Source organism: Myxine glutinosa, chromosome 7 (assembly GCF_964187855.1).
Source record: "Myxine glutinosa chromosome 7, kmMyxGlut1.1, whole genome shotgun sequence".
Lineage (NCBI taxonomy): Eukaryota > Metazoa > Chordata > Myxini > Myxiniformes > Myxinidae > Myxine > Myxine glutinosa.
Genome location: NC_136267.1, coordinates 26,023,059 through 26,041,592, shown reverse-complemented (window position 1 = coordinate 26,041,592; position 18,534 = coordinate 26,023,059). Strand labels below are relative to the sequence as shown.

The 18,534-nt window shown below is 42.3% G+C and overlaps 1 protein-coding gene across 1 annotated transcript in view; it reads right to left on the bottom strand.

Annotated features, from left to right (window-relative positions):
* Positions 1-18,534, bottom strand: part of NCAPG2 (non-SMC condensin II complex subunit G2) — a 275,080-nt gene that overhangs the window by 54,442 nt on the left and 202,104 nt on the right. Inside the window, exons 20-25 of the mRNA XM_068121956.2 lie at positions 18,319-18,426; positions 11,881-12,033; positions 11,388-11,487; positions 7,897-8,156; positions 7,199-7,342; positions 728-831 (exon numbers count right to left, since the gene is read on the bottom strand). Coding sequence (XP_067978057.2) covers positions 728-831; positions 7,199-7,342; positions 7,897-8,156; positions 11,388-11,487; positions 11,881-12,033; positions 18,319-18,426 — 869 coding nt within the window. The remainder of the gene's footprint in view (positions 1-727; positions 832-7,198; positions 7,343-7,896; positions 8,157-11,387; positions 11,488-11,880; positions 12,034-18,318; positions 18,427-18,534) is intronic.

Below are 18,534 nucleotides of genomic sequence, written 5' to 3'. Positions count from 1 at the left end.
GTCTGTAATCCCAGTCATAATTTAGGTTTTGTTTTTTTTGAAATTTTTTTTGGCTAATGTGCAAAATAAAGAGATACTTCTGGAAAACGTACAGAAGTTTAACACAGTACTGTCCGTGATTTGAGTTCGATATCAGTTTACATCACTTTCAAGGATCAATTTATTTGCTTTGAAATGTCAAATGTTGTTTTTGTTTCTTTTAAAGGTCACATTAACAAAATCTAGAATAATTTCAACATAATTCCAATGAACTTTTGGTTCTAAGTCATCTTGAAAAGTATGTTCACCCCCACAAAAAAAATATTCCATATTAAATGCCAAGTCTGTATATACAGCAAACACAAATATTGGGAAGAGTTGTACCACTCCCTAAGTTGTACCAACTCCAGTTGTACCTTCATTACCTTCCTCTTCTCCCACACTTCAGTTTTTAGTGGGGTCCCGTTTATACTATATCGGCAAAAAAAGAAGTCAGGATCCGTTTTGGAATTTTAGCTGGGATAACTATAAAAGACTCTACCCATCCAGACTTTGCATAGTTCAGCATTATATTTCCTTTCCCTGCTCTAAAACTTGAATGCAACAGCCCTTTTATGATCCATAAACTAAAAAGTGAGATGGGAGATGGAGGAGGGAGTGTTCAAGGCAAATGTGTTTGCATGTCTTATCTGTGATCAGACTAAAAATTATATGTATCCTGGAAATGATGCCTTAATCCAGGACTCACCGTGCAATCCACTCATTCTTAACGATGATCGGGAAGAGACAAGCGCAAATGGGCGGGAGTTTCTGCAACTTCTCTTCCAGGTCAGGTGATTGAGTTGTTATACACTGCAGGTCAAGATAAGCTGGATATAATACCCTCCAGATCACGATTCCCATAGCAGTTTCCAAGCATACACATGAAATAAATCAAACAACCAATAAAAATGTATTTTAATTGCAGTGGTGGATATGCAACCTCCGAGCCATTTTTTAAATAAAACCACTTTTAAATAAAATACAATAATGGGGCAATCAAAAATGAATAACAAATGAGCAGCATATACCATCATGATAAAGAAAAAATCCAGATTTAAAGGTGTGAATATGCTTCTGGTAATCTGCTGGTCATTTTTATACTGCTGCTAACCGAGTCCTCTCCCCGTCCCCTCTCACCTGCATGTTCTTCGTTTCTGTCAGATCGTGTTTTCTTAATTTGCCCAGTGCACGCCCATTTTCCACAACCCTATTGTCAATACTTTTACGAACATTGTATTTTCTGTATCTTGTTGTGATGTTACACTTTGATTGAAATGGTTGAGGGCGTAATTACCTCCGTCACCAAAGGTGGACGGAGGTTATGTTTTCACCCCTGTCATTTTGGCTTTGAGCAGGATATCTCAAAAACTTAGGGATGATTTGGCCGAAATTTGATGGACAGGTTGGATGTGTGACAAGGAAGAATTGATTGCATTTTGATGACGATCCGGATACTGCAATTTCGAAAGTGATTATCCACCATCGCGAGATGGGGCCAAAAACGATATGCTGTGAAACCCTGACATTCGCGGATTCGTAATTCGCTTGCGGACTTTCTCTCTGGTCGTAGACAATGTGTGGCCCTGAATGGGTTTCTCTCATTTCCCCTTCCTGTTCTGGCTGGAGTTCCCAAGGTAGTGTTCTGGGCCCTGTGCTTTTTCTGGTCTTCATCAATGATCTCTCTGACTCTCTGGAAAATCCTCTCTATCTCTTTACTGATGACTCCACTATCTGCCGCTCCATTACTCATCCCTCAGATCGGCAGTCTGCAGCCACCTCACTCTCTGCAGACCTGGACAAAATCACAGACTGGTCAAACAAGTGGAACATGTCTTTCAATCCTGACAAATCTCACACTCTTACTATGTCTCTCCGAAATGACCGACTGGAAAACCCTCCCATATACTTTCTCAACAATCCTCTCCAAATAAGTTCTGTCGCTCAAGCTTTTGGGTCTCACTATCTGCCATGATCTTTCTTGGGAAAACCACATTTCCAAGCTGGCCTCCAAAGCCAGTCGCCGACTGGGCATCCTCTGTCATGCGAAGTCCTTCCTTGGCACACCTGAGCTCCTCACCACATACAAGGCTTTCATCTGCAGCTCAATGGAATACTGTTCCTCGCTCTGGGCTGGTGCTCCTGCCTCACACCTAGCTCGGCTTCACGCTGTTGAAACCAAAGCTTTCAGAATCATTGGAATATCCTGCGATGAAGCTAACTCCGAGGGCCTTTCACTCACTCACCGCAGGCAGGTTGGTGGTCTTTCTGTCTTCTACCGACTCCTCTCCGGCCTTGTTCCCCCAGCTCTCTCTGTGCTCTGTCCCCCAAATATTCCTACAGGTCGCACAAGATCTGCCAGCAACCCTCTTATGGTTAAACTGCCAAAATCTAGGTTCTCTGCTCACCTACACTTCTTCATTCCCCTTTTCTCCCACCTCTGGAACAAACTCCCCCACTCCCTTCAATCCCACTCCTCCCTCCAGGTCTTTAAAACAGCTGTTCACCACCATCTCTTATCTTCCCCCATCCAAAACCTTGATCTTTTCTACCCCCGCTAATTCACCCCAGATACACTTTTTTGAAATTCCAACTTCTTTCCTGGAAGTCCTTGCAGTGTTCATATGTTTTATACCTCTCCCACCTCCCCCCAAGCCCTCTCCCTCCCAAATTTCTCTCCATGTCCCTGCTCTCAAATGTTGTGTTTGTGTCCTTCCCCCTCTCTCCCCATCTTGTCTCCCGCTCCCCTTATTTTGTGTTTTATGTGTCGGTTTGACTTTTTGTGTGATTAATGTTAGCTCTTTCACGAGCCTCGATCTTCTATACCAAAAAAAAAAACCCAGCTACTCGCAATTTTTTTTATATGTATGATGTAGGAAGAGGGCTTGCTTGGTTTCTTGCATAATTATTTTAGCATATATTTTTGATCGGGAACTGCGAGTGAATATTATATATATATATATCTGTAATTTAGTTTTAATTCTTATGATTAATTTAGTTGCACACACGATTAAAGTGTAAATATCTTGCTGATCAGCAAGGCTGGTTCATGGTACAGTAAGTAAAAATGAACTTTTATTTTGTATCTAAAATAAAATGGCATTCGAACACATAGACTGTGATGCCAGGACATTTAAAATTATGCAATTTAAACTCAAGGTCTATCTTTGTAAGATAATACAGAATACCGTATCATCCTTCAGGCTTACTCCGAGCAGTTAGAACGGCAACTATTTATGGGATCAAGACGCACTTTGGGGATCACACAAGATCAAGGCAAAACTAGAACGGGCACTCGGTAGAGCGCATACCTTCGCCGCAGCTACTGTTCTGTACTTGGCATGGGAGTGTAGGGAACAGAACAGTGAACAGTTTGGTGCTGATTTCATGCAAATCGGATAAGAATTGACCGAGTTATGACAAAAAACGCACATTTTGCAAGGTCGTGACCCCCCTGACCTTTGACCCCCAACCGCTAACAAGGGTAATGTCTTCACTGGGTCATGTCGTATATCACAAGATCGGGCATTGAATTCTGAACATTTTGGCATTAGTTGCATGCCAATTGGATAAAAATTGACCGCGCTATGGTAAAAATACGATTTTGACCTTTTCGTGACCTTGACCTTGACCTTTGACCCGATTGCTCCCAAAATCTAATCAAATGTGTCCCGTATAATAACCAATCATCCCACCAAATTTCATGCAATTCGGTTGAATACTTTTTGAGTTATGCGAATAACATACACACACACACACACACACACAGACATACAAATAAATACACAGCGATCAAAACATAACCTTCCGCTTTTGCGAAGGTAACAAACGATTCGTGTTTGATAAATAGCATGACACTCACAGTAAGAGTGAGCTAACCTTTTGGAGTTATTCACAGTATTATTTATTTGTAAGCACTTTTAATGGAACGAATTATGTGCATTAGTGTTCTTAAACTTTTTTTATTTTTAGTATCTTCATTCAAGTTCAATTCAGGTGGAAGGAGGCATTAATTTTCCGTAAACATATCCCCCTTTTCCCATTTGCAACAAATCCCCAACATAGCACTATATATTTTAGCACGATAGCACGTTGTACTGTATAGCACGATATATTTTAGCATGATAGCACGTTGTACTGTATAGCACGATATATTTTAGCACGATAGCATGTTGTACTGTATAGCACGATATATTTTAGCATGATAGCACGTTGTACTGTATAGCACGATATATTTTAGCATGATAGCACGTTGTACTGTATAGCACGATATATTTTAGCACGATAGCATGTTCTACTGTATAGCACGATATATTTTAGCACGATAGCATGTTCTACTGTATAGCACTATATATTTTAGCACGATAGCACGTTGTACTGTATAGCACGATATATTTTAGCATGATAGCACGTTGTACTGTATAGCACGATATATTTTAGCACGATAGCATGTTCTACTGTATAGCACGATATATTTTCGCACGATAGCATGTTCTACTGTATCGCACGATAGCATGTTCTACTGTATAGCATGATATATTTTAGCACGATAGCATGTTCTACTGTATAGCACGATATATTTTAGCACGAGAGCATGTTCTACTGTATAGCACGATATATTTTAGCGCGACAGCATGTTCTACTATATAGCATGATAGCATGTTCTACTGTATAGCATGATATATTTTAGCACGATAGCATGTTCTGCTGTATAGCACAATATATGTTAGCACGATAGCATGTTATACTGTATAGCACGATATATTTGAGCACGATAGCACATTGTACTGTATAGCACGATATTTTTGAGCACGATAGCATGTTGTACTGTATAGCACGATATATTTTAGTACGATAGCATGTTCTACTGTACAGCACAATATATTTTAGCACGATAGCATGTTCTACTGTATCGCACGATAGCATGTTCTACTGTATAGCACGATATATTTTAGCACGAGAGCATGTTCTACTGTATAGCACGATATATTTTAGCACGACAGCATGTTCTACTATGTAGAACGATAGCATGTTCTACTGTATAGCACGATATATTTTAGCACGATAGCATGTTCTACTGTATAGCACAATATATGTTAGCACGATAGCATGTTCTACTGTATAGCACGATATATGTGAGCACGATAGCACATTGTACTGTATAGCACGATATTTTTGAGCACGATAGCATGTTGTACTGTATAGCACGATATGTTTTAGTACGATAGCATGCTCTACTGTATAGCACGATATATTTGAGCATGATAGCACGTTGTACTGTATAGCACGATATATTTTAGCACGATAGCATGTTCTACTGTATAACACGATATATTTTCGCACGATAGCATGTTCTACTGTATAGCACGATATATTTTAGCACAATAGCATGTGTTACGTGTTCCTCCCCGACCTCCGGTTCTTGGTATACCTCCGAACCCCGAGAGGAGCCACGGCAGAAAAATATATTATTCCGTGTCAAAATCAATATTGAAACCACACCAATGATTATCCACAAACCAAATAATGCATTAAAAAGCACACAGGAAGAACCATACAACAATGATAGCAATCAACCATATAATCAATCTTAAGATGGTACCATCTTATCTAGTAACTTAACTCAAACTCACGGCACTCCCAGGGAATGGAACCGAGCACTCCTCAATGTCTCTATAACTCTCCAAGGCGAAGTTGATTCGCTCCAGCGATCGTTGGAACAATGTCCGATCAAGATAAATCGAGGCGTAGGCGGTCGAAGCGACACAGAAGTCACGTGGTCGAACACCCAGCAAACTCGCGGTAGAATGGAAAATCCCCAAAGACGCGTGCCGACGTACACGTTCGCCGCTCAATCAGCGAACCGCCGTGTAATCTTCAAACGCCGCTTTAGTGCACAGCCCTCCCCGGCAGATCACCGGAGGGTAAGACCAGCCGACGCGACAAAAACCTTTTCCGATGAACGCAGCGTGCGGGGCAAAATGGCGGACGGCTCTCACTCGAGCCGGAGCCTCTGGGCAAGGATTCTCCGGAACCTCAATGCCGATACCTGACTACGCAGGTTTCTCAATACTCCGGCGATAACACCTATCGCACGAACTTCCTTTCAAGGTCTGAAAGTTCACTCGCCACGTTCGCTCGACCACGCCCGTAACGGAGCTTCGACACGCCTTTCCCCGACCTTTGCCTCATGACCTCTTCTTCTTCGCTCGACGTCTTCCGGTGCACGATCCGATTTCCTGTTTCATTTTTACCATGAGCGCTTTTAACCTTTTAATCACAATAACCATTTCCTTTAAACAACAATAATCGCCGTTTCCTTCCAACCCCGATAAGAATAATAATACCTAACCAGAAATGTTTCACATGGATGAAAACCACCACCACGGAAGGGCCGAATCCGTAACACATGTTCTACTGTATAGCACGATATATTTTAGCACAATAGCATGTTCTACTGTATAGCACGATATATTTTAGCACGATAGCATGTTCTACTGTATAGCACGATATATTTTAGCACGATAGCACGTTTTACTGTATAGCATGATATATTTTAGCACGATAGCACGTTTTACTGTATTGCACTATATATTTTAGCACAATAGCATGTTTTACTGTATATTACAATATATTTTAGCACGATAGCACGTTGTACTATATTGCACGATGTCTCAAAACGTTGTGGAAGGGTTAAGAAAGGCGTTGGGTATGGGTATGGGTAGATGACAAGAACAAGCCAATTCGATTTTGGTTCAGGTCCAGATGTAGATCCGTCCTATCAGTGGGCTACAAAACGTAAACTGTTCAGCTTGGCGGAGGGATGTGCTCTACTGAGTGCCGTTCAAGTTAAGGATGCTTTGGCCTTCAGACTCGATGGCTGAGGTTGAAAATTCAGATGTCACATCCTCGTGGATGTCAAATCATCTGTTCGTTTCTGTTGGAGAATCAATGCCAACAGATTAAAACAGTCAGATGATAGTTTTCTTTGTTTTGCACTTCCCAGCAAGAGGAAGCCTTCTTGTCCATATTTGTCTATGAACACAAACTCTAGTCCTTATAACGACAAGTTTTCCATTGGTTGTACACAAATTGTTGTGAAATACACAAGGCAGGTTTTCTTGGGGTCGTCCACAAACCTCTGTAATGCCAAATTTAGAAATAGATGCCACATTCATACCTTCTTCAATGAGCAGGTCACATCAGCAATGACAGCGGAGGACACAGTGGAAATGATGTCAGTGCAGAGGTCTTGTTGACATGCACGCCAATGTAAAACGCAGTTCACAAACTCTGAGAATGCAGGCTGCAATTTTGACATTATCTGCACAAAAACAAATACACTTCATCTTATTAACAGTGTGGAAGTTTATCGTACTCATATAGAAGACTGCAAATATGCTTAGCACAAAACCATCTGTCAATGTGTTAGCGACAATGTTGATCGTAGCTGGAATGAAATTGTGTCTAAGTTGAACCCAGGTGTTATGCCGACTCTGTCCACTGAGAGGCTCCTATAAGAATTCGGACTGGACAGCGCTCCGATGATTCCTGTGACATTTATTTTGTGTGATGTAGTGCATACTCAGATGGTGCGTGTTACTCTTGGTTCTAAGCCGGCTTGTACTAATTGCAAATCCATTACTTACTTCTATGATTACTGTATACTGATGTGTGGCTTGTTGGTTTCTTACAGGTATTGCTAGAGATCGATTCTGAATTAAACTCACTCTTGGGACAATGTTGTAGGTCTGATTCTTACAACAGTACCTTTACTTCACAAGCTTCATCACGTCTTGCAGCAAGCCTATTTGCAAGCATTTCTAATCATAGTAATAATTTATTTTTGTAATTAAAGAGCTTTGATTTGATACTTGCCTCTGTGGCGGAATCCTTGAACTTGCCGGTAAACAGCCGTGCTGCTAACTGTAGGAGCTTTTGGAAAACTCTGGGTACAAGCTGCAGCACATCGGTGTTGCTTGACCTGGGCCTACTTTCAGAATTCTTGCTGTTCCCATCAGATGCACTTGTAGCATCATCGCCCAAAGGGGGGCTTGCGGCAGCCACCTCGCAGGCACAGTGCTCCGTTATATGTGCAAGAAGGGAAGCTATCACTGGCAAGCAGTGTACACCCCACACTGCACAAAATGGAAAACCAGAAACGATGCAACTATTTTCTCAATATCTCACACAAAATGTAGCTTAGACCATTACTCAAAGGAGGAGTGTGCAATGGTAATATGGATTTTCACAAATTCACATTAAAACCAATCTCCATTAAGTGCCATTTCTGCTTTGATGGCTTAATCAGCAAGACAAGTGTCAACATGAAACAAAGGGAGTTGACAACAAATGTTTTTTTTAACCTTGCGAGTAAAAATAGAAAGAAGCAAACGGATAAAGTAAGGTAAACAAAGAAAGCCAAAGTTAGAAAACAAGACAGAAGAAAAACTAGAATGAATGGCATTCGGTATAGCGACACTCAACTATGACAATTCACTTTAAAAATTATAACATTGTAGTATCCGAATCCAGATCTTCACCAAAATCTAACCAATTTGCCCTTCTCACACACCTAACCTGTCCACTAAGTTTCGGCTGAATCAGTCCATAAAGTTTTTACATATCGTGCTATATGTCGTTTTGGCCCGATCTCTCAATGGTGAAGAATCACTTCAGGAATTCTAGTATTTGGATCCGCATCTTCACCAAAATGGGATCAATTCGTGTCTGTCACGGGTGGTCAATCGGACCCTGTGGGAAACTATAAAAGAGCGCCAAATATATTGCCCTCGTGCTCTCTGGTTCTTCCTCTCATGCTGCAGCGTTTCTCCTTCCATGGTCCCACACAGGACTGTGGTCTCGCAAAGCTCCAAAGAAGGTTCCAGTCACTCTCTCTCTCTCTCTAATCTCTATCTCGTTAATCTCCCACTAAGTCTCGTGTTTTCCTGGAGTGAATGCGTTAAGGCCATGAGTAATTAAGTTCCGATATGGTACCATTAGTGCGTTAGTTTATTACCTTCGCAAAAGCGGAAGGTTATGTTTTGATCGCTGTGTATTTATTTGTATGTCTGTGTGTGTGTGTGTATGTTATTCGCATAACTCAAAAAGTATTCAACCGAATTGCATGAAATTTGGTGGGATGATTGGTTATTATACGGGACACATTTGATTAGATTTTGGGAGCAATCGGGTCAAAGGTCAAGGTCAAGGTCACGAAAAGGTCAAAATCGTATTTTTGTTGTTCTGTTCCCTACACTCCCATGCCAAGTACAGAACAGTAGCTGCGGCGAAGGTATGCGCTCGCAAAAGCGGAAGGTTATGTTTTGATCGCTGTGTATTTATTTGTATGTCTGTGTGTGTGTGTGTATGTTATTCGCATAACTCAAAAAGTATTCAACCGAATTGCATGAAATTTGGTGGGATGATTGGTTATTATACGGGACACATTTGATTAGATTTTGGGAGCAATCGGGTCAAAGGTCAAGGTCAAGGTCACGAAAAGGTCAAAATCGTATTTTTGTTGTTCTGTTCCCTACACTCCCATGCCAAGTACAGAACAGTAGCTGCGGCGAAGGTATGCGCTCTACCGAGTGCCCGTTCTAGTTTACCATGTGTCACAGATTTGTGTTCTCGTCTCGGATGGACTGTTCGAATAATTTGTGCGCTGGGAAAGCAAATGGGAGGTAAGCTTGGAGTGATATGGCACTCCCCTTGCCATGATCAGACTTTTGGGTAAGTCGTGCGACGAATGTGGAATCGCGAAATCTCAGATCGATCTATCGAACAGGTGGCTCGCCAAATCTGGAATCGAGGACTCTCCAATTGAGATATCGAACGGACCGCACAGAGAATCTGGAGCAGAGAAGTCATTACCGAAATGCGAGAGATCATAAATCAATGAGATGGTGCGAAATCAAAATACAGTAATATATCAACGAGATTGTGCAATCAAAGCACAAGGGGAATAGGAATATTTGTACGAAGACGAATGTTGTGTTAAAAACCAAAGAATATAAAAAAATTTCTACTTAAAAATATTACACAATGTACTGCCGAGAAATCACTGTTTGAAGTTTGCTGATTGGATGAGCAATGTGTTCGGAACTGGCATAAAGTGAAGGATAAGTTGCGGACTACCAAAAAGAACAAGAAGTCTAATTGTGGGTGCAAAGCTAGGTGGGCAAACATTGAGTGCTTGTATTACAATAAGTGGCAGGTGTTTATGTTTATTAAGGCATAGTGAACTGTGACAAAATGCAATGTAATATGAGAACAGTGCTCATAATGATTTTGTCAAGTGTTTTAAATACTAGATATGCTTCCTTGTATTAAAGAAATACCATCGTCAGCAATGTGATGCGCGTGTCAGGGAGGAATTATCATCTATATTTTCCTGACTGAATGGCAGTTTTGCTAACAACCAAAGTTGATAAAGCTCCGCATTACACTCCAAATCGATTTATCTATGAATGAAGGCAATAAAAATGGGAAAATTCTTCAATTCGACTTGCACTCCACATCGACTTATAGGCTGAAAAATACGGTATTATTCATTTGTCACAATCTTGTTTTACCGTGTGTGCGGTAATGTCGTTCTTCCCCACCCAATTTTGCGAATAAATCCAAGAACTCAACAGCGCATAGATAAATGGCATATAAATGCGTTAGATGGGTAAATTGGGTTCGCGCAATTAAGGCGCAATAAAAAGTGAATTGCCTGTAACAATTCGCACGGCTACTTCTGACAGGCCGATTTTCCATGGTGGTGTGGTTTCAACAGGTTGAACAACGCCCAAATTAACGGGCAGATGAGGAGACCTCTCGTCCCTTACGCACCCTGCGACTGCATCGGTCATTATTGACAACCCGCGGCCGTTATAATATTAATGATTGCAGAAAATGCTTTCCCGATTTAAAATAATAAATCTTGAACAACATTGTGTTGCATTCTCCATTATTAGTTACGAACATTTTTGCAACGACGCACAAGATGGACGTTAAACTGGGCGTCCCATTTGCCCGCATTAGCTAGTGGACATTAAATATCCCACAGTGTCTTTCCGAATAGTGTTCGAGCTATCGACGGCACCATGGACAAATTACAAATTCCTGCTCTAACCTTCAGGGGGCACTGCATAGATGGTACAGCCAAGCCCCCAGAAAATGTACAACGAAGACATTATTTGACTCCACTCCCCATTTCAAAGCAAGCCAACAAAAAATGTCAACATATACTTGGCTCCTCACACTGGTTCTTGACAAATGCACAGCAGTTGTAAACAAAGCAAATTAACAAAAGATGAATACTGTGGGAATGCATTACAATCAGGAGATTTTAATAATCATTTGTACAAGCTTATACTCACCAGAGCGAACAATCAGCATCGCAAACTCCAAGATTTTACCAATAACCTCACAGTCGAGCAAGCCAAGAAAGACAAGGTTTGTGAAGGTCACGAAGTATTCCTGGCACAGAAATATTTATTTTAACTATTACAGCTATAACAATGTGCACCAAATGTTTTATTACTTTCAGTCTGAGGAGGTAACAGTTGCCCAAACATTAGCACAGCGTTCAGCAGCAACTCTGCTGATCTCATGTCATAAAACTTTCCTTATGTGATGTAATCATTTACAAAGACTGTCAGTCACATCATTTACACAGGTAAACAGCAAGTATGTATCATGTTTGCTGCACTGATCTAATTAGCTTGGAGTCATCTATTTCTTATGGAGAAATAATAAATAGATAGCCCTCAGAGGGAAACAGGAAGGGGAGATATGGTGGGTGGTAGGAGGGGGAAAGACACCGGCTAATATGATGAAATCTGTCACATGTACAATTTAGAAGTTCAATACCTTGACCATACCAAGCGCAGTATTTTGGAGTCCACCAGGATTGCTCAGACTATTCGCTTCACAATCTTCTTGTAAGACATGCACCATGTGTTTTTCCAACCACTGTCTCAATACCTCCAATGATTCCAGATGTCTGTTGTCCTCTTTGTGGTGCTATGAGATGTATAGGGATAGATATATAGACGAGGTTGGATATTTTGGAAATTATGTCACGGCAGAAGTCAAGCTAATTCTGTTGCAACTAAATGGAGCAAAAATTCACATACTACTGTTGCAAATGAAAAGGGTACAATAAAGCAAGCAAAGCAAAAAATAAGAAGTTGTGCTGGGAATCCTTCCCATTTGAAGCTACAAAAAAGCCCTTCTTGAAAGCTGATGATTCTGTGAATTCTTCCCATTTGATGTGCAACATTGATAAATTAGGGGTTCAGAGCATGCGTCATCATTCAGTATTGGATGTTTGTGGGAAACCCTTCAGCATTTTGGTGAAACTTTTTAACAGGGTCTAAGATCACCATCTCTCTGGTTTTAATCATCGAAGATGATTTTTGCACCATCTCTCTGGCTCCGACCTCACCCTCTCTGACCACTTAGCCATCACTATGACCATCAACATCCCCACCCTAGGACCAAGGCATTATCGCACTATCAACTTCCGTAAGCAAAACGCTCTTTCACCTACCTCATTCTCATCCACCCCCACTGAAAAAATGTCCACCTCTCCCTTCGTTGACCTCCACACCCCTTCTGACCTCACTGACGACTACAACCACACTCTCTCCTCCTGCCTTGACCAGCTTGTGCCTATAAAAACCAAATCTGTTTCTTTCACCCATTCTGCTCCCTGGTTTACCCCTGAACTCCGCCTGATGAAAACTCGTGCTCGCCAACCTGAAAGACTCCGCAATAAAACAGGTCTCACAATTCACTCCCAAGCCTACAAGGACCACCTACAGCACTACAAAGATGCCCTCTCCCACGCCCGCTCCACCTACTACTCTCAAATTATCCACTCTGGCTCTGGAAACCCAAAAGCACTCTTCTCTACAATAAACAAACTCCTCAGCCCCCTGAACACCACCACCCAGTCATTCACAGTAGAAAACTGCATCTCCTTACTTTCATTCTTCCAAAGCAAAATTGACAACATCTACAACAGCTTAACCACCACCGTACCCGCTCCCCCTCAAACCACCTGCCCCCCCTTATCCTGCCAAACCCTGTCTCAGTTCTCCCTAGTCTCCCCTACTGACCTCTCTGAACTCCTCATAGGAATGAAAACTGCCACCTGCACTCTTGACCCCATCCCCTCCAGCTTTGTCAAGGCCTCCCTTCCTGCTCTCTCTCCACTTATCACTGCAACAATAAACTCCTCCCTGTCTACAGGCATCGTCCCGCCATCCCTCAAAATTGCTGCTGTTACCCCCATTCGGAAAAAACCTGGACTAAACCCTGACACCCTAAACAACTTCAGACCCATCTCCAACCTACCCTTTCTGTCAAAAGTTTTGGAACGCGCTGTAGCCACTCAACTCAAACATCACCTCTCTGCCAATAACCTGTATGAAACATTCCAATCCGGATTCCGCTCCAACCACAGTACTGAAACTGCTCTCCTCAAAATCACCAATGACCTTCTCATCTCCTCTGACGCCGGCAACCTCAACATTCTCATCCTCCTCGACCTCAGCGCCGCCTTTGACACCATCAATCACACCATCCTCCTCACCCGACTTGAAACCACCTTTAACATTACCGGCACTGCCCTTTCTTGGATCAAATCATACCTCTGTGACAGACGCCAGTTCATCTCCATAAATAACTGCAAATCCCCCACTGCTCCCCTCCCCCAAGGTGTCCCCCAAGGTTCAGTTGTTGGCCCCCTCCTCTTCATCCTGTACCTGTCCACCCTTGGTCACTTAATCCGCCGTCATGGTCTCCAATTCCACTGCTTCGCCGATGACATCCAGCTTTTCATCTCCACCAAGTCCATCTCCATCGCCACCCACTCTATCCTGACAAACTGCATCACTGAAATAAAATCCTGGCTTCAAATCAACTTCCTCAAACTTAACTATGATAAATCTGAAATAATCATCATTGGCCTAAAACCGCTCACCAAATCCACCCATAACTTTGCCCTCAACATCGACGGTTTCCCAGTATCCACCTCCCCTCACATCTGGAATCTTGGCATCATCTTTGACCAAACCCTCTCCTTCGACAAATACACTGAACAGATCACAAAGACAGCCTTCTTTCACCTGAAAAACATCGCCCGTCTCCGTCCATCCTTCTCCTCCACGGCTGCAGAAACCATCATCCACGCCTTCATCACCTCCCGTCTGGACTACTGCAACAGCCTCCTTTATGGTTCACCCTCAAAAATCACCAATAAACTCCAATACATTCAGAACTCCGCTGCCCGTCTTCTCACCCATTCCCGGACCCGTGACCACATCACCCCCGTCCTTTATAAGCTTCACTGGCTCCCCATCCCCCAGAGAATCCAGTACAAATTCCTCCTCTTGACCTACAAAGCCCTCCATAACCTGGCCCCATCCTACCTGACTGACCTCCTCTCCAGACACACTCCCACCCGCAACCTCCGCTCTGCTGGTACCAACCTCCTGACTCTCCCCCCCCCCCCCGCCCCCCCCATCCGGACCAAATTCAGATCCTGGGGGGACAGGGCCTTCTCCATCGCTGCTCCCACCCTCTGGAACTCACTACCGCACACCATCAGAGACTCCTCCTCACTCACCACATTCAAAACATCACTCAAGACCCACCTGTTCAACACTGCATTCAACATTTAACCCACAGCATTTAACCCCTGACTATCTCTTCTCCTTTTCCTTCCTTTTGCTTTGATTATTTACCTATTGATTTTTGTCTTTTTGCACTTGTTTTTTGTACTCTGTCAAAGCACCTTTGGGCTTCTTGAAAAGCGCTATATAAAATAAATGTATTATTATTATTATTATTATTCAGATACACAGAGGGCCTCTTCATCGTTTTAAAAAGATATACAGTGGAACAACTAAAATGACATCCTGTTTACCTCTTTTTTTTTTTTTTTTTTGTATACTGAATCGAGGCTCGTGAAAGAGCTGACATTTACTTCACAAACAAATCAACCAGACAAACAAAATATATAAAAAGAGGGAGCGGAAGACAAGAGAAGGGGAAGCACACAAACACTTGAGAGCACACAACATTTAAGAGCAGGGAGATGTGTGGGAGGGAGAGGGTTTGGGGGGAGGAGGCGTGGGAAGGGGGGGGGGGGGGGTTTGGTGGATGACACACTAAACAAACAAACAACCAAACAAGAAAGACGTCGTGCAGAGCACGATACTTTTAAAATTCATAAAACAAATTTTACCCTAAAAAAATTGGTTGTTGAATTCAGTGTCCTTATATGCAAATCCTTTTCAAATTTCAAGTCTATCGGATGAAAATTGAGGATTTTAGAAATTCGAAAAACGTCATTGACCTTTGGCCTATGTTGACCTTTTGATCTCAAAAATAAATAGTATTCTGTCGGACCACCAACTCTACCATTTGATGAAATTTTCGAAATTTGGCCTATGTTGACCTTTCGGTCGATGTTGACCTCCAAAATAATTGGTGGATGACCTGATATGGTCATCTAAAATGGCTTAATCGGGCTAAAATAGCTTAATCGGGCTAAAATGGCTTAATTGGGCTATAATGGATTAATCGGGCTAAAATGGCTTAATCAGGCTAAAATGGATTAATCGGGCTAAAATGGCTTAATTGGGCTAAAATGGCTTAATCAGGCTATAATGGCTTAATCGGGCTAAAATGGCTTAATTGGGCTATAATGGCTTAATCAGGCTATAATGGCTTAATTGGGCTAAAATGGCTTAGTGACCTGATATGCAAATCCTGTTCAATTTTTTCAAGTCAATTGGATGAAAATTGAGGACTTTAGAAAAATCACCTAAATTGTTGACCTTTAGCCTATGTTGACCTCAAAAATCATTGGTGGTTGAATTCATAAAGCAAATATGCAAATCATCTTCAAATTTCAAGTCATGAAAATTGACAATTTTACAAAATCGGCCAAGTTGACCTTTTGGCCTATGTTGACCTCAAAAATAATAAGTGGTTGAATTCAGTGACCTGCTATGCAAATCCTCTTTAAAAATTTAAATCAATAGGATAAAAATTGAGGATTTTAGAAATTGAACATAAGACGGTGACTTTGGTTACCGTCTTATGTTCAATTTTAGAAATTTGAGAAATTTTAGAAACATCACCAAATTTTAGAAATTTGGCCTATGTTGACCTTTGGCCTATGTTGACCTTTTAACCTCAAAATCAATAGACTTCTTCCATATGACCAACTCTAACATTTGGTGAGGTTTTGTGAAGATTAGTTTGAAATTGTGACCTGTAGGCGATTGACATTCAGAGACAGACAGACAAACAAACAAACAGACAGACAGACAGATAGAATAACACACGCAACAACAACAACAACAACAACATGCATTTTAATTAAGGCCATGTTCCCTGCTAGAGCGGGGGTTAGCCTTGCGGTCCCCATGACAATCTTCTCCATTTTGCCCTATTTTCTGCATCTCTCCTTGTTAACCCCCTTGCCCGCATTTCTTCTTCCACCATCTTTAGCCAAGTCTTTCTCGGTCTTCCCCGTCCTCTACTTCCTTCTACATTAACTTCCATCACTCTTCTCAACCAGTCACTTTCATCCTTCCTCAATACATGACCAAACCATCTCAACCTGTTCCTCTTCACAGCATCAATCACAGGCAATATTCCCATCATCTTTCGCAATTCATCATTTGTCTTCCTCTCTCTCAACGATACTCCGCACATCCATCGAACCATTCGCATTTCCACCCTTTCCAGCCTTCGTTGCTGCTCTACGTTCATTACCCATGTCTCGCTCCCATAAATCATAACACTTCTCACACATGCAGCATACACCTTTCCCTTCAGCTTCAACGACACTCTCCTCCTCATCAGCATGCCACTCAGTTCCCGAAACTTCTTCCATGCACATCTCACTCGAGCAACCGTTGCCGAGTCTGATCCACCTTCTCCATTCAGCATGTCTCCGAGGTAGCAAAATGTTTTCACACCTTCCAGCTTCACGCCGTCTCCAAGATCCAACTCAACATTTCCTCCATCTGCAGCTCCCTCTGTGCACACCTTACATTTGAATGTAGCTGCCACACTGGTTAATGACCCTCTCAGACCACTACATTTTTGCTGAACCCACTCAGCACACATTGTACATTGAATGGAGTTCACTCCGACACCCTTCCTGCACACAGCACACGGCCACTTCCCAGTTCTTTCCACCTCACCACATGCTTTACCACTTGCCATCACCTTCGTCTTTCCGATATTCACCTTCAGACCTTTTGTCTCCATACATTCCTTCCACTTGTTCATCTTTTCCTTCAGTCCATCCATACTTTCCGCAATCAACACCAGATCATCTGCATACAACAACTCCCACGGTAAACCCTCCTTTACGGTCTGAGCCAGCACCTCTATCACAGCTACAAATAGTAGTGGACTTAGTACCGACCCCTGATGCACTCCCACCTTCACCTCAAACTCACCACTGTTCCCGTCCTTCGTCCTTACAGCTGTGCGTGCTCTTTTGTACATTGCCATCACTACTCTGATCAACCATTCCTCCACTCCTAACTTCCTCAATGCCCATGTCAATACTTTGCGTGGAACCCTATCGAATGCTTTCTCCAGATCAACAAACCCAAAAAACAACTTCTTCCTCTTATCCATGTACTTCTCCTGCAACTGCCTCACAATGAAAAGCGCATCTGTCGTTCCTCTTCCTGGCATAAATCCAAACTGCATTTCGTCGATCTTCACTTTCTTCCTTATCCTCCTCTCCAACACCCTTTCCAATACCTTTATTCCATGCTCCAATAACTTTATCGCTCGGTACGAGCCACACTCCAGAGGGTCACCTTTCCCCTTGTATAGAGGGACGAGGGTACTCAGTTCCCAATCCACTGGAATGCGGCCTTCTTTCACCACCAGATTACAGATCTCTGTCATTCTCTTCACACCCCAACTTCCTGCTGCCTTCAACATATCTCCCACAACTCCCGTCGGCCCTCCCGCTTTTCCACTCTTCATTGCTTTTATCGCTTCCTCAACTTCCTTCTCAGTTATCTTCTCTGCCGGTCCTAAAACTGGGTTACTCTCTATGTTGCCATCCCATTCATTCTCTGTATTCAACAGCATTTCCATATATCTTTTCCATCTTCCTTTAATTCCATCTGGGTCGACAACGATTTGTCCCACTTCATCCTTCAAGCAACTCACTTCAAGAATAACACACGCGACCAACCAATATACAGTACCTGAAAAATCTTCGATTTTGGCAAATAACAAAGTGTCCCAAAATACCTGTGCATGTAGACCTGCAAGAAGCCGGCAATGGAGAGCAACAGCCCGCAGAGTAATGGAGTCGTTAAACCCCTCAAGCTTCCTGCTTGAAAGAGGCTCCAGTGTGCTCTGCAAGAAAGTCCATATGAATACCACATACATACATTATTACACTGAAACTACTGTACAATTCTAGAGAAAACTAGAACGACACTCGGAAGAGAGTATACCTTCGCT